Source organism: Notamacropus eugenii, chromosome 3, assembly GCF_028372415.1.
Source record: "Notamacropus eugenii isolate mMacEug1 chromosome 3, mMacEug1.pri_v2, whole genome shotgun sequence".
Classification (NCBI taxonomy): Eukaryota; Metazoa; Chordata; class Mammalia; order Diprotodontia; family Macropodidae; genus Notamacropus; species Notamacropus eugenii.
The window spans coordinates 214900590-214922156 of record NC_092874.1 but is presented as its reverse complement, the minus strand read 5'-3'; the positions used below and the strand labels follow the sequence as shown (position 1 = coordinate 214922156).

General features: G+C 34.6%; 1 protein-coding gene across 5 annotated transcripts in view; it reads left to right on the top strand.

Annotated features, from left to right (window-relative positions):
• BICD1 (BICD cargo adaptor 1) overlaps positions 1 to 21567 on the top strand; it is a 208773-nt gene that overhangs the window by 114189 nt on the left and 73017 nt on the right. For all 5 annotated transcript variants that reach the window (XM_072654354.1, XM_072654352.1, XM_072654350.1 and 2 more), the window contains exons 4-5: positions 4900 to 5334; positions 20069 to 21163. In XM_072654354.1, coding sequence (XP_072510455.1) covers positions 4900 to 5334; positions 20069 to 21163 — 1530 coding nt within the window. The remainder of the gene's footprint in view (positions 1 to 4899; positions 5335 to 20068; positions 21164 to 21567) is intronic.

Below are 21567 nucleotides of genomic sequence, written 5' to 3'. Positions count from 1 at the left end.
TATTTCCTTACACTTTTCTTGCTATTATTTTTCATTGAAATAATATGACTTAGTAGATTATTGGGTAGGCAAAAGATGCCTCAATCTAGAATTTCAGTCTATATTATTGTAATTTAGAACTAAAAAATGTCTTTTTGTTGAAGAGAACTTACATAAGCACTAGAAGTAAAGAGAATGAACTCTGTTGCAAACTTATTTCTACAAACATTTGGAATTATTTCAGCCCATTAAAAAATAGGTATTGGGACATATGGTTAGGAAAATTAAAACAACTCGCATTATTATTAAAATGGTTCAAATTTGTAGAATTCTTTGAGATCTCAAGAAGAACAGAATTTACACAGTAAAAATCAGGATCAGAGCCATTAAGAAGAAAAATGCCTATTTTCCTCTGACTATCAGAAGAAATTGTCTCCTTCATTTCTAGTTTGACTGAGATTTCAACTAATACATAATATGTTAATGTAATTTTTCTTTGTAAGGAAATGTAAAAAACTATGTCTTTGATATGATTTTGTTGGATTAACTGTGAGAGGAGCTGTCTTTGAAGATTCAATTTATGAAAATGCTTGTTAATATTTATAATTCTTGAAGGAGAATGACAGAAGTAGCAGGATACTTGGGGTTCAACTCTTAGCTAATGCCACTATAACATTCTGAATTAAATTTTCCTTTTACTTCCCTTCCCAAAGGAGAAAATTGAGAGAGAAGCTCCTTTAACCCAACTACTAAAATGTTGTCTTTTGACTATAGATATTTCCCCACTGATTTTTAAGACTTTAATGTTGGAAGACAACTGAAAATGGACCATGTGGAGCTAATGATAAAGAGGTGATTGAATAATTTCAGTTCATAGAGTCCTGGAACACCATTCAGTATTCATCCTATCCCACTTAAATCATTAACGAATGGTTGCATTTTATGCTTATATTTTCAGTGTTTCTCAGAAACCTTTGAGAGTCAAAAAGTAAATTCTCTCCCCATACCCCTCAGTACTTAAACCAAATTCATCACTGTCCATTGAAAATACTCATGTTGCCGATGCAGTCTATCACCTAGGATTTGAGTTTTAAATGAACATTAGTTTTTGAAAAATCTAAATCCTCATTGATAGATTGCGTTGGCAATGTGAATGTTTCCAATGGGCTGCGGTTAATTGAAGATACACCTCCAGTGCTCTCTTATTGGGTGTTATTAGGTAGATTTTAATTTCCCTTGGGGGCTAATTAGAGCCAGTTGAAGTCATCCAGGAAAGACTGCTATGATTTCCTAAGAATATTTGTTAACTATGATGCTTTGTTTATTTGGCAATTTGTAGTAATCAATGGATGATTATTTCTGTTTCACTCTTCTTCTTTTAATAGTAATTGAAAAATGGAAACTGATAAACTATTCAGCAAAATTAAATGAAAATTGAAACAGTTATCTTATAGTTCAGTCATTTCAGTCATGCTCTTTGTTGACCCCATTTGGGGTTTTCTTGGCAAAAAATATTAGACTGTATTGCCATTTCCTTCTCCAGCTCATTTTACAGATGAAGAAATGGAGACAAGCAAGCTGTAAGGTTAAAGACTTGCCCAGTGTCACACAGCTAGTAAGTGTCTGAGGCTAGATTTCAACTGAGTCTGGAAGATCCAGGCCTGCCACTGTGCCACTTAGCTGCTCTGAAACAATTAACTTGCCTTTAATTTCACTTTTATTTCTAAGACATCATATGATAATTGCCCCAAATCAGTAGCTAATAAATTATTCCTTCATTATTTGCCAAAATATTGCAATGAGGGAATTCTAGTTTATTCTTTGATAAGTAGGTATAATTATACATGTTGTAAAAATTAGATAATGCCATATTTTTCTGCAATACATTCTTTCTTATGAGAATACAATACATTCTTGTATCTATCAAAAATTTCCTTTCTGATCAAAGTGTATAAATGAAAAATATAAATGAAAAAATTAAAATGTAGCTCTTTAAAAATGAAGAGTTGATTTTGTTTCTTTCCCTTCAAATTCCGATAACCTAGCTATTCATTGTTTAGGTGTTAGATATTTACTCCACAAACGAGTAATTTATATTCAAAGTACATTTAAAACAAACCAAAAAAAACCCCTGAATATAAGGATTAGTTCTGATGAACTTGTCCTTTGCTAGTTGCAGTATGTGTGCTAACAAAGAAACAAATTTCAGTTTTTTCAGCCATGCTTCACTGGATGCTAATTTCATTCCATTTATCACAAATAGAATAAGGGCTAGTCCAACAGAAACATAAACAGACACTTGCATGTTGTAACTAAAACAGCAATTGAAATGCATCTCTGCCCTGAAATAGCTTGCTTGGTAGTGTGATATGGATGTCCCAAGATTTGCAATCTAAGGCATTTAAGACCCCTCTTAAAAGAAAAATATGATGTTTTCTGAGAACCTTGGCAAAGAGGTTGGTTTAAGAGTAGGGAATGTTGGGGAAGAATCATGTTTGAATAAAGGAAAAGAGGGCAAAAAAAAGTCTGAAAACAGAAGTAGGAAGAACTGAATTTTAGGTCTTTGAAGAAGCAAGCCAGTGACAATGACATTCAACATGCTTCAGATTATAGCAGTAGGGCTCTAATCATTTTAGCAAAGTTAATACATTCTGCCTAGGATGAATGTTCATTAAAGGTCCATTCAAACCACATTAGCATGATGTATTAAACTTACTAGATAGCATATATGAGCATTTTGATAAAATGAGAGATAGCCAAGCTTTTATAAGTCTCAGGGCTGGGAGACTGGAATTAAACATTCCAAGGCATGATACATTTAGAAGGTAGAGCAAAATAGTAAGGATTCCTAAACTTCTAGGGACCAAAAATATGGATCCAGGAAAGGTCCAAACAAATTTTAGATGTTTAACATTTTTGCCTTAGGGTGGGCCTAAGCAGAGTTCACAACTATTGATGACGTTCAAGAATCTTTTTTGGAACCTTAGGACTATAATAAAGAGTCTATTACACAATATCAATCTTAGCACTATTTCAACATGGCCACAATTTCTTTTGCAATAAAATTATCTACACATCTCCTGCAACCACATTGATAAAGATGATCTCTGCTAACCAAACATTATTAACAAAAAGTAGACAGTCTTAGTTTGCTGCTTTAGTCCTTTTTCAAGCTTCTGCCCAGTTAGAGACTATATCACTTTTAAAGGAATTTTTTTTTTAAATCTATGAGTATAATTCTTTGGTTTGTCCTCTTAATTTCCATTTGCCACCCTAAATATGGTCTCTTTTGAACAGGTTTTCAACTTGCCAGTCACTGCATGAACAGAACCTGCTACATTGCTGTCATCAGTCTTTACTTAGCCGTGATATTCTTCTAACATTACTACCACCAATCACAGAAGCTGCTGCCTGACTTGAGAAATTATAGTTTATCTGAAGAGAGGAAGTTTTGTAGAGGTTCTTAACAAAGTACAGTCTCCCTAATTAGCATACGTCCAGTGTAAGTGTAGATATATAGGGATAGGAACGTGAAGAGAAGGGGGATCAACCACTATTAATGGCTTAGAGTAAAGTCTTTGTTCTTGTGACTTATAGAAAGGAAAAGGAGAAAACTCAGCCTGAAACCCTGAAACTTACCAGGTGTTCTTAGAAACTCTCTGTTTAAGTCCTTAACTGCTCTAAAACACCTGAAGAAATCACCCTATTGCTTTCTGAAGACTTATCAAGGGCTGTGAGGCTTCTGGGGGCTCCTTTAAGAATATATGTCTGTGCCCTGCACCATAATTTACTCATTTATTCAGCAAACACTTAATATGTACCTTCTATGTGCAAAAGACTATGCCAGGAACTTGAGGAGTTTCCATACAGCACAAAAAAAGACAGCTACACAAATACCTATAACCTAAAATAGACTGTCATAAGTACATGGGGAAAATAGAAACAAAATATTTTGGGTGTCCCTAGGAAGTAAAGATGGGCCTCCTAGGGCTCTAAAATTCAGAGATGGGAATTTGAATTCCCTAGTGCCCCATACCAGCTGGTACTGTATAAGTCACAAAGATGCATGGAGCCCCTTGTAGCTCAGGGTTAAGGATGAAATTGGAATTCTCTTTGAGTTTCTTTGAGAGTTAAAGATATGGGATCCTAATTTGTGTCATTCTGGGGCTTTCCTCAGTCTCAAAAAGTTTCATTCTGATCAGAGAAACTCTGCTAGAGTTTTGTAACTATATTCCCATGGCATCATCTCTTCTCTGCTGAACTGATGAAATTATCCAATTGGGCACTTTCCCAAAAGAATCAATACCCATTAGATCCAGATTCTAATTTTTGTAAGTAATACATAGTAATAAAGAGTCATATGTAAGTACTAATTCTGCTCCCATTTTTCTTAGATCAAAGCAATCCAATCCAAGAAGCATTACGTACTTACCTTACTGTGTAAGGATCTGGCAATACAAAGTCAAAATTCAAATTTTTTTTTTAAAAAAAGGTCCCTTAGCTTTTGAGGAGCTAAAGTTCTACTAGGTAAACTCAACTCAGTCTAATGGGGGATTCTGGCAAACAGGGTTCTGTGCTATGTGATAAATCATGCGATACCACAGAAGACTGCAGAAATGTCTGCCACTTCATCTAAAAATACTGCTCAATCTTTATCAGTAGCACTAATTTACACTTAAGTTTAAATAATTGACTTATAGTCTTCTGTTATTTAAATGTTTTAAGTTCTTTTTAAGAAAAAAATATAATGTAAAATTTCAGAGGAAAGGTTATTCCATTCAGTTAATGTATGGCAAGGCTTTTTAGGCTTATGATAATTTGAAAAGTTTTAAAGTATGTAGGGCCTACAGAATAATTAATAGCATGTTTGTAAGACCCAAGTGTTAGTTTAATGAGTGTTTTTTGTTCTGTCTAATTTAGGTAGAATATGAAGGCTTAAAGCATGAGATAAAACGATTCGAAGAAGAGATGGTATTGCTAAATAGCCAACTAGAAGATGCCATCCGGTTAAAAGAAATTGCTGAGCGCCAACTAGAAGAAGTCCTGGAGACTTTAAAAAATGAAAGAGAACAAAAGAACAACCTGAGGAAGGAACTCTCCCAATATATTAATCTCAATGAAAGTGTATACAATAACCATATCAATATCTCAGTAGATGGACAAAAATTTGCAGAGGATATGAGTGAGCCAAACAATGATGACAAAATGAATGGACACATCCACGGGCCACTTGTGAAAATGAATGGAGATTATCGGACTCCAGGAAGGAAAGGAGAAACTCTACATCCAGTCTCTGATTTATTCAGTGAGCTTAACATTTCAGAAATGCAGAAGCTGAAGCAGCAACTTATGCAGGTAATAAGTTTGGGGAGATTGTTGAAAAGTGGGTTTTTAAAAAAATCTGTTCAGGGATTATAACTTATAATTATAACTTATAAATCCAATATAAGTTACCTGTTGAACCAGATTTTCTTTCCAACAGTAATTTCTTGTTCATTTTCTAATTACTACTTGATGGTATTCTAATGGAATAAATTAGAATGTGTGAAAGGTGCATATAAATTGAAGAGACCCAGCAAAAAGGATAAAATGTAAAAGTTAAAGTGAGTAGGTACAGATAGCTAAAGAGCCAGTGCTAAAGGAAAAAGAGTTTGATGAGGTCTGCTCTGTCTATTGCAATTGGTAAGAAAAAAAATGAGTAATTTTCTCCCGTACAAACAGAGTACAGGTACCAAAGATATATGCCTTTGGTGTTGGAGAGAGTTAGGGATCAATTTTAGACAGACTCCCATGTTATTATTTTTTAATATAATTTATTTATTTTTAGTTTTTAATATTCACTTCCATAAGATTTAGAGTTTTAAATTTTCTCCCCCTCTCCAAGAGGGCATGGAATCTGATATAGGCTCTACTTATACATTCATATAAAACATATTTTCACATTAATCATGATGTAAAGAAAATCAGGATGGGAGGAACCACAAGAAAGAAGAAACAAAACAAAACAACAAAAGAAAAGGAGAGCAAATAATGTGCTTCCATCTGCATTCATACTCCAGAGTTCTTTCTCTTGATGTGGATAGCATTTTCCAGCGTGAGTCTTTCTGAAATCTGCCTGCTTGTCTGTCATTTCTTATAGCACAATAGTATTCCATTACATTCATATACCACAACTTGTTTAGCCATTCCCCAACTGATGGACATCCCCTCAGATTCCAGTTCTTTGCTACCACAAAAAGAGCTGCTATAAATATTTATGTACATGTGGGTCCTTTTCCCATTTTTATGCTCTCTTTGTGATACAGACCTAGAAATGCTATTGGTAGGTCAAAGCATATACACAGTTTGATAGCCCTTTGGGCATAGTTCCAAATTGCTCTCCAGAATGGTTGGATCAGTTCACATCTCCAACAACAATGCATTACTATTCCAATTTTCCCACATATTCTACAGCATTTGTCATTTTCCTGTTTTGTCATGTTAGCTAATCTGAAAGGTGTGATATGGTATTTCAGAGTTGTTTGGACTTTCATTTCACTAATCAATAGTGATTTAGAACATTTTTTCATGACTATAGATAGCTTTAATTTCTTCCTTTGAAAATTCATCACTTTACATCACTTCCTCTGAAAAATGTTCATATCCTTTGACCATTCATCAGTTGAGGAATGACTTGCATTCGACTCAGCTCTCTATATATTTGAGAAATGAGGCCTTTATCAGAGACACTGGCTATAAAAATTGTTTTCCAGCTTTCTACTTCCCTTTTAATCTTGGTTGCATGACCTTTGTTTGTGCAAAATCTTTTCAATTTAATGCAAAATCATTCATTTTGAATTTTATAATGTTCTCTGTCTCTTGGTTGGCCATAAATTCTTCACTTCTCCATAGATCTGACAGGCCAACTTTTCCTTGCTCTCTTCTTTGCTTATAGTATCAGTCTTTATACCTAAATCATGTACCCATTTTGATTTTTGCTTGGTATAGAGCATAAGATATTGCTCTATGCCTAGTTTCTGCCCTACTATTTTCCATTTGCCCAACAGTTTATGTTAGTGAGTTGTTATCCCAGAAGTTGGAGCCTTTGGATTTATCAAAAAATAGATTGCTATAGTCATTGATTATTGTGTCTTGCATAGCCAGCATGTTTCACTGATCCACTGCTCTGTTTCTTAGCTAGTACCAAGTAGTTTTGATGATTGCTGCTTTATGATACAATTTAAGATCTGGTATGGCTAGCACACCTTCCCTTGCATTTCTTTTCATTAATTCCCTTAATATTCTGGACCCTCTGTTTTTCTACATGAATTCTGTTATTGTTTTTTCTCGACTACAGAATAATTTTTGGTTAGTTTGATTGGTATGACTTTGAATAACTAAATTAATTTAAGTAGAGTTGTTATTTTTATTATATTAGGCTGACCTACTCATGAGCAGTTGATATTTTTCCAATTATTTAGATCTGACTTTATTTGTATGAAAAATGTCTTGTAACTGTGTTCATATAGTTCCTGGGTTTGTTTTGGCAGGTAGACTACCAAATATTCTATAATGTCTACAGTAAAGTTAAATGGAATTTCTCTTTCTATCTCTTGCTATTGGGCTTTGTTTGTAATGTATAGAAATGCAAATTATTTATGTGGGTTTATTTTGTAACTTGCAACTTTGCTAAAGAAGTTTATTATTTCAAGTAGTGTTTTGGTTGATTCTCTAGGTTTCTCTAACTATATCATCTTACCATCTGCAAAGAATGATAGCTTTGTTTCTTTTTTGCCTATTCTAATTACTTCCATTTCTTTTTCTTCTCTTATTCCTAAAGCTAACATTTCTAGTACCATATTGAATAACAGTGGTGATAATGGACATCCTTGTTTCACGCTGGTGTTATTGGAAATGCTTCTAGCGTATCCTCTTTACATATAATGCTTACTGATTGTTTTAGATAGATACTACCTCTCCTTTTAAGGAAGATTCCATTTATTCTTATGCTCTCTAGTGTTTTTATAGGAATGGGTCCTGTATTTCATCAAAAGCTTTTCTACATATATTGAGATAATCATATGGTTTCCGTTTTGTTGTTGATATGGTCAATTATGCTGATAGTTTTTCTAATATTGAACTAGCCCTGCATTCCTGGTATAGTGTATTATCTTCAAGATAACTTGCTGTAATCTCTTTGCTAATGTTTTATTTAAAATTTTTGCATGTATATTCATTGAGGAGATTGGTCTATAATTTTCTTTCTCTGTTTTGACTCTTCCTGCTTTATTTGTCAGTACCATATTTATATCATAAAAAGATTTTCAGACAACTTCTTCTTCACCAATTTCCCCAAATGGTCTATATAGTATGAGAATTAGTTGTTCTTTAAATGTTTAATAGAATTCACTTATAAATCCATCTGGCCCTGAAGATTTTTTTCTTATGGAGTTCATTGATGGCTTGTTCAATTTCTTTTTCTGAAATGGGTCAAGTATTTTATTTCTTCTTTTATTAATCTGGGCAATTTATATTTTTGTAAATATTCATCCATTTCACTAAGATTGTCAAATTTATTGGCATACAATTGGGCAAAATTGCTCTTAATTATTGTTTTGATTTCCTCTTCATTGGTGGTGAGTTCACCATTTCATTTTTGATGCTGATAATTTGGTTTTCTTCTTTCTTTTTTTAAATCAAATAAACCAAAAGCTTATCTATTTTGTTTTTTTTTCATAAAACAAGTTTTTCATTTTATTGATTAGTTCATTAGCTTTCTTCATTTCAATCTTATTAATCTCTCCTTTGGTTTTCAGAATTTCTAATTTGGTATTTAATTGGGGATTTTAATTTGTTCTTTTTCTATCTTTCTTAGTTGCCTGACCAATTCATTGATTTCCTCTTTTTCTATTTAAGACATGTAAACATTTGGAGACATAAAAATTCCCCTTAGAACCACATTTTGCTGCATCCCATCAGTTTTTGGTGTGTTGTCTCATTATTGTCATTCTCTTGGATGAAGTTATTGATTGTTTCTATGATTTGTTGTCTCCCTCATACTTTAGAATTAGATCATTTAATTCTCAATTAATTTTCAGTCTATCTTTCCATGGCACTTTATTACATGTAATTTTTATTGCATCATATTCTGAAAAGGATGTATTTAATATTTCTACCTTTCTGCATTGGATTGTGAAGTTTTTATGCTGTAATACATGGTCAGTTTTTGTGTAATTGCCTTGTACTGCCAAGCAAAAGATATATTCCTTTCTATCCCCCTTCAGTTTTCTCCAGTGGTCATTCATGTCCAACTTTGCTAAAATTCTGTTCACCTACTTAACTTTTTCTTGTTTATTTTGTGGTTAGATTTATTTATTGCTGAGATGGGGGATTTGAGGTCCCCCACTAGTATAGTTTTGTTGTTTACTTCTTACTCTAACTCCCTTTACTTCTCCTATAAAAGTTTGGATACTATACCACTTAGTGCATAATATATCCTACTCCAGCTTTTTACCTTTATTCTATGTGTGTTCCTCTGCTTCAAATGTATTTCTTGTAAACAACATATTGTAGGATTCTGGCTTTTAATCCAGTTTCCTCTCTGCTTCCATTTTATGAGAGAGTTCATCCCTTTCATATTCACAGTTGTGATTACTATCTGTATCTTTCTCTCCATCTTATCTCCCCCTCCCCATTTATGCTTCTCTCTCTCCTTTCTCTACTCACTAGAGTTTTGCTTATGATTACCACCTCCCTCAGTTTGTCCTCCCTCCTATCATTCCCCTCCCTTTTTTTCCCCTTTCCCCTCCTACTTTCTATAGGGTAGGTTAGATTTCTTTACCTGACTGATTATGTTATTCCTATTTGAGCTACATCTGATGAGATTAAGTTCAAACAATGCTGATCTCCCTCCCTTCTTTCTCTCTACTGTAATAGGTCTTTGTGCCTTTTTGTTTCATGTAATTTACCCTTGTGTGCCTCTTTCTTTCCTCTTCTCCCAGTACAGTCCCTTTTCATCATGTCATTAAATTTTTTAATAGCACATCAGTGTCAGCTTATATCCATGCCCTCCATGTATATCCTTTCTAAATGTCATAATAAAGATACAGTTCTCAAGAGTTACAAGTATCATCTTAACATGCAGGGATTTAAACAGTTTGCCCTTATTGATAACATGTTGTTATTTTCTTTCCTGTTTACCTTTTTATGCCTGTCTTTAGTCTTGTAATTGAAGATCAAATTTTCTGGTGAGTTCTGATCTTTTCATCAGGAATATTTGGAAGTTCCCTATTTTGTTGAATCTCCATCTCCTCCCCTGAAAGATTATGCTCAGTTTTGCTAGGTAGTTGATCCTTGTTTGTAATCCAATCTCCTTTGCCTTATGGAATATCATATTCCACACCCTCTAATATTTTAATGTAGAATCTGTGTAATCCTGACTGTGGTTCCATGATACTTAAATTGTTTCTTTCTGGCTGCTTGCAGTATTTTCTCTGACCTGGTAATTTTGCTATTTGATTACAATATTTATTGGAGTTTTCAGTTTGGGATCTATTTCAGGAGATGATCTGTGGATTCTTTTGATGACTTATTTTACCTTCTGCTTCTAGGACCTCAGGACAGTTTTCCTTTATGATTTCCTGAAAGATGATGTCCAGGTTCTAATTTTTTCATCATGGCTTTTAGGTAGATCAGTAATTTTAAAATTATCTCTCCAGGATTTGTTTTCCAGCTCAATTGTTTTACCAATGACATATTTATGTTTTTTAAAAAAATTCTCTAGTTTCTGTTTGACTGATTCTTGATATCTCATAGAATCATTAGCTTCTACTTTCCAAATTCTAATTTTTAATGAATTGTTTTCTTCTATTAGATTTTGTACCTCCTTTTCTATTTAGCCCATTTTATTTTTTAAGGAGTTCTTCTCTTCAGTGAGCTTTTGTGCTTCCTTTTCCATTTGGCCAATTCTACTTTTTAAGGACTTGTTTTCTATAGTAAGTTTTTTTCCCTTTCTTTTCTACCCTCTTGACTCTCTCTTGCATACCTCTCATTTCTTTTTCCAATTTTTCTTCTCCCTTCCTTATTTGACTTTCAAAATCCTTCTTGAGCTCTTCTAAGGAGGCTTTTTGGACTTTAGACCAATTCAAGTTACCCTTTCAAGGTTTTGGATGTGGGTATATTGACAATGTTGTTCTCTTCTGAATCTTTGCCTTGATCTTTCCTGTTCCTCTATTAAGAATCTATGGTCATTGTATGTTTCTGAAATTGCCTGTTTCCTATCTTTGAAAGTTGAACTCTCTTGCTGGAGTACAGGGGACATTGTCCTAAGCTTCTTGTGCTGGATGCCTGGGACCTGGTCACTGACTTTGTGTGCTGGGGCCTCAGGTGCTGGTAGCTGGACCCTGCAGAGGTCTGGTAGCTTACCTGGTGCTGGTCTTGGGTCAGCAACACTGAAGCTCTTGGGGTGGAGGTAGGGAGCCTGGCCTCTGGAGGATGCCTGCTCACCTGGGCTTTTTTTAATGCACTGAATGATTTGGCAGCTAGAGAATGCCTGCCCACCAGCACACATGGTGGTTTTCTGAGCTAGTATCTACCTATTCCCCTGCCTGTGCTAAGGCATTTCAGGGGTGGGGTCCTGGTGTTAGAGCTTGCTTGCTCTACCACCCTAGTGCTCAGAATCTCTCCCTGGTTTGTTGAGGTGAGGCTTGCCACTGGCTTGCTGAGACCTTCCCTCCTGTACTGTTCCCCACCCCCAGAGCAAGAGAGGCTTTCCCATTAATCCCTCAAGCTTCATAGGCTACAAGACTGCTGTACCTCATCTTTCTGCTGGCTCAGCTGTTCCAGTGTTTTTCCTGGGGCAATATTTTCTGGGCTTTCAGAGGTCAATAAGGGAGAATGAGAGCAACTTACTCCACCATCTTGGCTCCCAGAAGTCCTGTTTCAGAATCCCGTTTAGCAACCACTATTAATAGAACATCCTGCAATATATAATTAGGATATTTCCATGTCAAATCCAACAGTTTATCCTAACATCATTCTACAAATTCTACTATATGAAAAATATTGCATATTGAATGCATTAACTAATGAGAATGTTTAAGGATTTCCCCAGTTATATATTTAGTGCCTACTACATTCAAACACTGTTACACATTGAGAGAAATGCAAATATAATAATTGTGTTCAGTTGCAAAAGCAATCATTTTATCTGCTTGCACATTAACCATAGAGAATTAACTATAAAATTATTCCCAGACCATTTCTATCAGAAATTCATCAAAAAAGATGAGAAAATGAAATGATAATTACAATAATAATCATAACCGATTCTTGCATGGTACTTCGGAGGTTTGCAAAGCATTTCACATGATTATCTCCTTTGACAATCAGCATAATATGTAATATAAGTAATACAGGTGTTATCTCCATTTTATAAATGAGAAAATTGAGGTATAGAAAGATAAAATGACAACCTATGGTGTCACAGTTTATAATGTCAGAAATGAGATTTAATCATCAAAATATAAGAGAATTGTTGCTAGGATCTTTATCTTATCTTTATCTTAACTTTACCTTAACTCCCTCTTAACTCTTTGATGGCATTTGAGTTGTAAGGTTGGACTTGTTTCTTCTCCCCCTACTAGAACATAAGCACTTCATCATTATATAGTACCTTCAATTGCTCAAAAGTATGTACCCTTTTATATTTCTCTTAACTCCGGGGTTTTCATTTTTAAGTTTCTACTCAATTCTGATCTTTTCATGAGAAATGCCAAGAAGTCCTCTATTTCATTAAAGATCCTCTCCCCCTCCCCATCCCTCATCCCTAGGAAAACTACATGCAGTTTTACTAAGTTATTCTTGGTTGCAAGGATGTTTTTTGCCTTTGGGAATATTGTATTCCAAGCTTTCTTCTTCTTTGTTGTGGTAGCTGCCAAATGCTGTTCTTGATTGTAGCTCTTCAGTACTTGAATTCTTTCTTTCTATGCACTTGCACCACACACACACACACACACACACACACACACACACACACACACATTTTTAAGTAGAAGCTCTGGATTTCAGCTACAATGTTCCTGGGAGTTTTCATTTTAGGGTTTCTTTCAGGAGCTAGATTCTTTCTAATTTCACATTGCCCTCTGATTCTGATAGATCTGGGATATTTTCATTCATGCTTTCTTAAAATGAAAGTTCCAAAGGAAAGACTTGGAAGGAGAATAAGTACTTAATAGAAGGGGCAAATCTTTACTCAAACAGCATACCATCTTTAATTTAGTTTGGACCTCATATAGGTCAGTGGCTCAATGAGATAATATGAAACACTAGAATAAAATTTAAAAACTGAAAAATATCACAAAATGCAAAATATCTCCTATCAAAAACAACAGACCTGGAAAACAAGGACAGATGATGATAATGATAAGGAGGGGGAGGAGAAGAGCTACCATTTGTGTAGTGCTTTAAATTTTCTCAAGATTTTATATTTGCAGAATCATCTGAAAGCTCCATTTATTTCTCTCTAGTGTTTTTAGTCTCTTGCTTCATGTCTTCTAGAAATTCAATAGAGCTTATGACAGATCTTTTTTGTCATAAAAGAAATTTGATAGAACTGCTTTGCCTGTTTTTCCAAAAAGATTATATAGTGTTGGGATTGATTGTTCTTTAGATATTTAGTAGAATTCACTTATGTATTCATCTGGCCCTGGAGATTTTTTCCTAGGGAGTTCATTGATGACTTGTTCAATTTCTTTTTCTGAGATGAAGTATCCTATTTCCTCTTCTGGAAATTTATAATTTTGTAAATACTCATCCATTTCACTTATATGCCAATAAATCTGGTAATCTAATTGGGCAAAATGGCACCTAGTAATTACTTTAATTTCTTCTTTATTGATGGTGAATTCAACGTTTTCATTTTTGATACTGGTAAGTTGGTTTTCTTCTTTCCTTTTTCAAAATCAAATTAACCATTGATTTATCTATTTGGCTGGTTTTTTTCTTTTTCATAAAACCAGCTTGTAGTTTTATTTATTGGTCAATCATTTTCTTATTTTCATTTTTATTAATCTCTTCTTTGATTTTCAGAATTTTGAATTTGGTGTTTAATTTGAGACTTTTCATTTGTTCTTTATCTAGTTTTAAAATATTTTATGCCCGGTTCACTGATGTGCTCTTTCTTTCTTTTATCGATGTAAGCATTCAGATATCAAATTTCCCCCTTAATATTGTTTTGGCTGCATCCCATAAATTTTGGCATTTTGTTCACTCTTGTCATTCTCTTTAATGAAATCATTTATTGTGTCTATGATTTCTTCTTTAACCCTCTCATTCTTTAGCATTAGGCTATTTAGCTTCCAATTAATTTTTAATCTAGGTTTCTATAACCCTTTATTAAATGTAACTTTTATTGTATCATGATCTGAAAATGATGCATTTAATATTTCTGATTTTCGGCATTTGTTTGTGTTTGTGAGGTTTTTTTATCCCATAATACATGATCAATTTTTGTGTAAATGCCAGATACCACTGAGGTATATTCTTTTCTATTCCCATTCAATCTTTCCCCAGAGAGTTACCATTTCTAATCTTTCTAAAATTCTAATCCTCTCCTAATCTTCTTTCTTGGTTTTTTTTTTTTTTTTTGGTCAGGTTTATCTGGTTCTGAGAAGAAAAGATTAAGGGATCCCCCATTAGTATAATTAGTATAATTTTACTGTCTGTTAACTTCTCTGTAAAAATTTTAAATGCTATACCATTTGGTGCATATATGTTCAGCACTGATTGTCTATTTAACATCATTGTCTATTTAGCAAGATGTCATTTCCTTCCATATAGCTTTTAATGAGATCTATTTTTCTGCTTCTGTTTTGTCTGAGATCATGATTGCTCCCTCTGCTTTTTTTTACTTCAGCTGAAGAATAATAGAGTATGCACCAGTCCCTTAGCATTAATTTGTGTGTGTCTCTCTGCTTCAAATTTGTTTCTTGTATATATTGTAGGATACTGATTTTTAATCTGCTCTGCTACCTGCTTCATTTTATGGATAATTTAATCCCATTCATATTTACAGTTATGATAACTCACTATGCATTTTCCTCTGTCATATTTTTCCCACTATATGTGCTTTCTAAGCATTCTTCTCTGAATTCTCTATGTGCTTTGTGGGAACGTGTTGCTGACTTTTGAGGGATATTTCATGCAAACTATGCCACAGTAATAAATACCTCTAACCAATTAAGTCTGGCTTCCTAAATTATATTATCTCTTAATCATAGGGGTAGTGGTGGGAGAAGAAGCACAGTACTGAGTGCTCGTGAACTCTAGCATTAGAGGGGCATCTTCAACTTCACAAGGGTATACTTAGAGCACTGAGGGTGTGCCTATGTAACAGCCACACTCTGGAATCCAACTCAGTGCAAGTGGGACTTGGAATACATGTATAGTAGAGACAGAATTCTATTGACTACAGATTCAATGAAATACTTTCCTTCCCTCCAAAATATCATAATCCATCATTATTTAATAATGTGAATGGTCTTATTTAATAAATTAAAAGTTAATGGAATCAAAAGTAAGTTACATATGTATTCTACATTAAGTTTCTCTAACAAAGTAGTCTACCACATACTGAAAAAAATCCCCTCTCTACCTTCTTCATTCTGAACATTGAGTAAAGGCTAAAATACCTGTAAGGACTGTAACATGGGAGATAAAATTACTGTCTTTTGATTAATGAAAATTGAGTTATCCCAGCAAATCCCATTTGTATCTTAAAACACAAACCTGCTTTTGTGACTGGAGCTGAAAACAGTTACACAGCATTCATGGTGATTATAATCTTCAAAGTGCTTTGCAGATATTTATGTAAAGCACAATAAATCATGAGTTGTCTAAGAACATACTCTCTAAGATTGGATTACTGTTTTAAGGAACTACAGTCTGCAGTATCTAAGTGCAAATATTTAGTATTTCATAGCTGTGTATCAGAATAGATAATCTTTATTTTGTTTTATCTGGCCAATTGTCAAGGCTATCTAGAGACATTATTTGCATAATTCACTTCTCATGCTCTACTATATGTGTAAATCCCAAAAGGTTTAGACTGCAAATTCATTTTAGAAATAGAAGATTCTGAAGTTATATGTCCAAACTGGGAGTCAGAACCAGATTCTCAGCCTAAACCCATTTGAGACCCAGAATTCCAATGACCACCTCTTACACAGAGTTTAACATCTTTTATTTATTTAGCAATTTTCTATCCTGTAGATTTTCATTTTATCTACATTTTATCTATTTTATGTACGTGCTCTATTAGAAACAAAGTGCAATATGTTTGATCAGCTTTACTAGTCAGAGGATTTGAGTTTTCTGATACTCGAATTCACTTCACTTCATCTGCAGAAAAATCAGAATTCCAAAATGTCCAGTTCTTCCGTCTCTCAAATTATATGACTATATGTAATCATCAATATATTTACTAAGTGGTGAAGTACTAAATTATTGAGGAATGTATCTGAATTTTGTAAATATGCGTGGATCTTTTCTTCACTGCCAATAATCAGTCAATAGTGTTATTGGATCTAAAATCACATTGCATTTCAGAGATTTAGGATCATAGGTTCATAGAATTAGAGCTGAAAAGCCCCCCAGAGCCCATCAGGTCCAACCTCTTCATTTTACAAATGAGCAAACTGAAGCCCAAGGAGGTGAAGTGATTTGCCCAAGGTCACACAGGTAGTAAATATCAGAGGTGAGTTTTAACACTACATCCTCTGACTTTGCTTTTTTCACTGCCCCACATTGCTACTTATTAGTTCTAAGACCTTGAGCCAGTCATTGAACATTCTTGAGCCTCACTCTAAAATAAGCTGTATTTACTTCATTGAGTTGTTAGGATCAAAATGAAATAACTTATGGAAAATGTTTTACGAAATGAAATGTTTTGCATAAATGCTGTTACAATTGCTAGATGTTTTCAGTGGATTTGTGTTCATGGATGAGGAAAATAAATTATATGTGTGACGCTGATGGACACATTTTTTTCTCCCCAGATATTTTTTGGTCTCTAGAAAAAAATTATGCTTCATACAAGAAAAGCTATATGTAGTAAGTCCGATACATTAAAATATTTTTGCCAGTTAAAGTGATTTGATTATTAGGACACTTATAACTGATGTACTTTTGAACATGAAAATCATTAAGATTTAGTCTATAAATTCATCTCTGAAGGCAAATCCACAGAGAAGAGGAGTTGTGTTGCATGAGCTTTCCTGAGTTCCTTTACCCCTAGCAGTCAACCCATGTGCCACATATAGGGAATTCTCTCACTTCCCTGGCTGTGTGTACAAAATGCTACAAATAAGTAAATCCTACTAAGTATTATCAAGCCTTCTTTGTTGTTGTTGCATTTGTTCTTCATTTTCGAAGAGGATCATGACATCAGGGAAATGAAAACATGACTTGCAGTTGACTTTGCTTTGAATGAGGGAGGGCTGTGCAAGGTCACCAGCCTCACTTCTCCTCTTGAACCATCTGGATTCAGTGACCAGATATTCATCGAGATGACTGGAGATGGCCCAGAATGCAATGGGAGATCCTTGCCTTTTTAGGCTAGGGCCTTTTCAGGTACTCACTTAAAGTGAGGTAATGTCAATTCAGGGAACAGGCCTTGCCTCTTTAAGAAGTGAGTTAAGGGTTATCCCCTTTAATTAAAAACAAAAGAAAACAAAAAATCAAACTGGGAGGGGAAGACCCTCAGGGTTGCTGTCCCAAAGAGAAACAGTTACCGTTGACATTCATTCTAAATTCCCTCAAAGCCAGGAGAACCCAAAATATAGCCATCAAGTGGAGCTTGGCCAGGGACCCATTGTGGTCTAATGTATAAGCTTCAGAGTGAAAAGGAAGGAAGGAAGGAAGGAAGGAAGGAAGGAAGGAAGGAAGGAAGGAAGGAAGGAAGGAAGGAAGCTAGGCAGTAAACCCCAAGTTAAACTGGAAATTTACCTCCCTTTGGAGAGGAGGAGCAAAAAGGACTCAAAGTACAAAAGTATTTGTGTCAGTGCTTACGGTCCTTCTTGTGGTGACCAAGAATTAGAAACTGAAGGATTTGACTGAACAAGTTGTAGTATATGATTGTGATGGAATACTGGTGTGCTGTAAGAAATGATGAAGAAGATGGTTTCAGAAAAGTTTAGGAAACCTGGGATGAACTGATACACATTGAAGTGAGCAGAATGAGAAGAACATTACACATAGTAGCAGCAGTAGTGTAATAATGATAACCAAATTTGAAAGACTTAGCTACCCTGACCATTAAAGTGGGCCATGGCAGTCCCAAAGAATTCATGATAAAAAATTCTATCCACCTCCAAAGAGAGAACTAATTGAAGCATGTTTCCTTTTCACTTTTTTCTTGCCTTTTTTTTTTTTTTTACAATATGGCTAATTGCATGACTTCACGTATATAGTGGGTATTGTCTTGCTTGCCTTCTCAGTGGATAAAGGAAAGATTGGAGGCAGAGAATTTGGAACTGAAAATTTTAAAAAATCAAAGACCGGGAGTGATTGCCCCATCACAATTATTCTCCTACTCTCCACAAAGGCAAAAATAGAAATCTCCCTTAGTGATGTGGAATGGGTCATTTTAGATCACATCCATCTAAAAATAACCCTGCTTCCTGTCATCCAGTTCAATTTGCTACATAAAAAAGAAACTTGATTAAATGTATTTATGATCTTATTTAATTTATTTAATGCTACTTCAGAAACCTAAAACCTTAATGTCCTTTGGAGGAAAATATTATTGATAAATAGCTATGCTAGTCCTTGGTCCTTTCTAAATTAAAAGATAAATTAGGGCAGTGTAATTTGCAAGTTTCAGTCATGCTCAAACTGAAGTTTCAACAGAAAAACAATTTTTTGGCTTTTTTTCTTAATTTAGGACTTCATAACCAAAAAGATGAGCAATTCTGCATACAAAGTAAATTAGGCAAAGAAGATTGTACTTAAAACCTTAAATCTCTTTTGTATATACTTACTCCCTCTTAAGTATATTATAAATTTAGCATGTAACTTTCAGTCATCTTGCTTGTCTGTATTTTTTTCTATGCATTTGAAACAAATGTTTCAATGAACCTCTTGTCTTAAATTTTTTTTCTTTTTCTTTTTTATTTCTTTTTTTTTTTTTTTTTTGGTAATCCCTCTTGGTGATTTGCTTCCTAACTCCCTCTTTACCCCTTCAGGGGGAAAAGGACAAAAAACAAAACCATTGTAACAAATACATATAGTCAAGCAAACAAATTCTCCAAATGGCCATGTCCAAAAATTTGTGTCTCATTCTTCACCTTGAGTCTATCTATCCCTTTGAAGAGGTAAGTAGCAAATGTTATGGTTTATCTTCTGTAATCATTGTTGGTTATTTCACTAAAGACAAATTCTTAAGTCTTTGAAGGTTGTTTTTCTTTACAATGGCAGTATTATTGTAGACATTTTTCTCTGGGTTCTACTCACTTTACTCTGCATCAGTTCATACACCTCTTCCCAAGTTTCTCAGAAAATGAGTGTGGCAAATTTTTAAATAGCAAATATCATTCAGAAGATCATAGATTTAAAACTAGAATGAGCCTTTAATATGATCTAGTCCAACTCTCTCATTTAATAGAGGTTCAAAAAATTGAAGGCACCTACTACATTGGTAGTAAGGAGCAAAGTCAAGATTTGACTTCTTTGTTCTTCCCACTACAATAGACTGCCTTTCCTATGTATCCCAATCATATTATGATTTGTAAAAAAAAAAAAATTAAGCAATTAGATTAAACTATATGGCTTTGCCATTTTACGTTTCTAAGTCCCTGTGATGTATAAAATTATGAGTGCATAATGTATATAGCATAGTTCTGCACCAATGTTGATGTAAATACAGGAAGGATTTTAAGTTGCTGTTACTCACAAGAAGAGGCAAAAAAAAAAGCTAACTTAAATTTAAATATTGGCAGCATATTCTTTGCTGTTGTTTTGGGAAATCTATGAATGCCTGAGTGTAAATGCATGAAATCCATTAATTAGGGTTTTCCATTTAATTCATTAATAGATTTTTGTTTCGCTATTACAGGTAGAGCGAGAAAAAGCCATTCTTCTGGCCAATCTTCAAGAGTCCCAAACTCAATTGGAACACACCAAGGGGGCACTGACAGAACAGCATGAGCGGGTTCATAAGCTCACAGAACATGTCAATGCCATGAGGGGCCTACAGAACAACAAGGAACTGAAGGCAGAGCTGGATTGTGAGAAGGGCAGGGACTCAGGGGAACAAGCCCATGATTATGAAGTTGATATCAATGGCTTAGAGATACTTGAATGTAAATATAAGGTTGCTGTTACAGAGGTAATTGACCTTAAGGCTGAAATTAAGGCCTTGAAAGAGAAATATAATAAGTATGTAGAAAACTACACAGAGGAGAAGGCCAAGTATGAGAGCAGGATTCAAATGTATGATGAGCAGGTGACCAATCTAGAGAAAACTACAAAGGAAAGTGGTGAGAAAATGGTCCATATAGAAAATGAGTTGCAAAGGATGACAAGTATAGCCAATGAAAATCATAATACCCTTAATACAGCCCAGGATGAGCTTGTGACATTTAGTGAAGAGTTAGCTCAACTTTACCACCATGTATGTCTGTGTAATAATGAGACTCCCAATAGGGTCATGTTGGACTATTATAGACAAAGTAGAGTAACCCGCAGTGGAAGCCTGAAGGGACCTGATGATCCCAGGGGACTTCTGTCACCACGACTCACCAGGAGGAGTATGGCATCACCAGTAGAAACAAGGACCCCATCAGAATCAGTTTTGAAAGAAAACACAGATGCCAACAAAGAACCAAGTCCAACCAAAACACCAACAATCTCTCCTGTCATAACTGCCCCTCCTTCATCCCCTGTGTCAGACACCAGTGATATTCGAAAAGAACCAATGAATATCTACAACCTGAATGCCATTATTAGGGACCAAATCAAACATCTGCAGAAAGCAGTGGACCGGTCATTACAACTATCACGTCAACGGGCAGCTGCACGAGAATTGGCACCAATGATAGATAAAGACAAGGAAGCCTTGATGGAAGAGATTCTAAAATTAAAGTCACTGCTGAGCACAAAGCGGGAACAGATAGCCACCTTGAGAGCAGTGTTAAAAGCAAACAAACAGGTAATATTTTATATTTCTAGAATTCAGTTACTCTATAAGCCTTTATTAAGTGTGCCAGGCACTGTGCTAAGCAATAGAGATATAAAGAAAAAATAGTCCTTACATTTAAAGAGTTATTATTCTAGTGGTGGATATAACATATAAATGTGTGTTTACATATATGTGTGTGTAAATTTAAGATATCCACTGAACTGATGGAATGGAACCTAGAAAACTTCCTATAAAAGTTAGGATTTGAGTTGAGTCTTCAAGAAAGCCAAGGATTTTAAGTAGAAATGAGAAGGTAAAGCATTCAGGCATGGAGGGCAACTAGTGCAAAGGTGTGGAGACAGGAAATAAGAGTATCATGTGTAAAGAACATTAAGCTAGTATGATTGGGACAAGAGGGTATGTAGGAGAGTAAC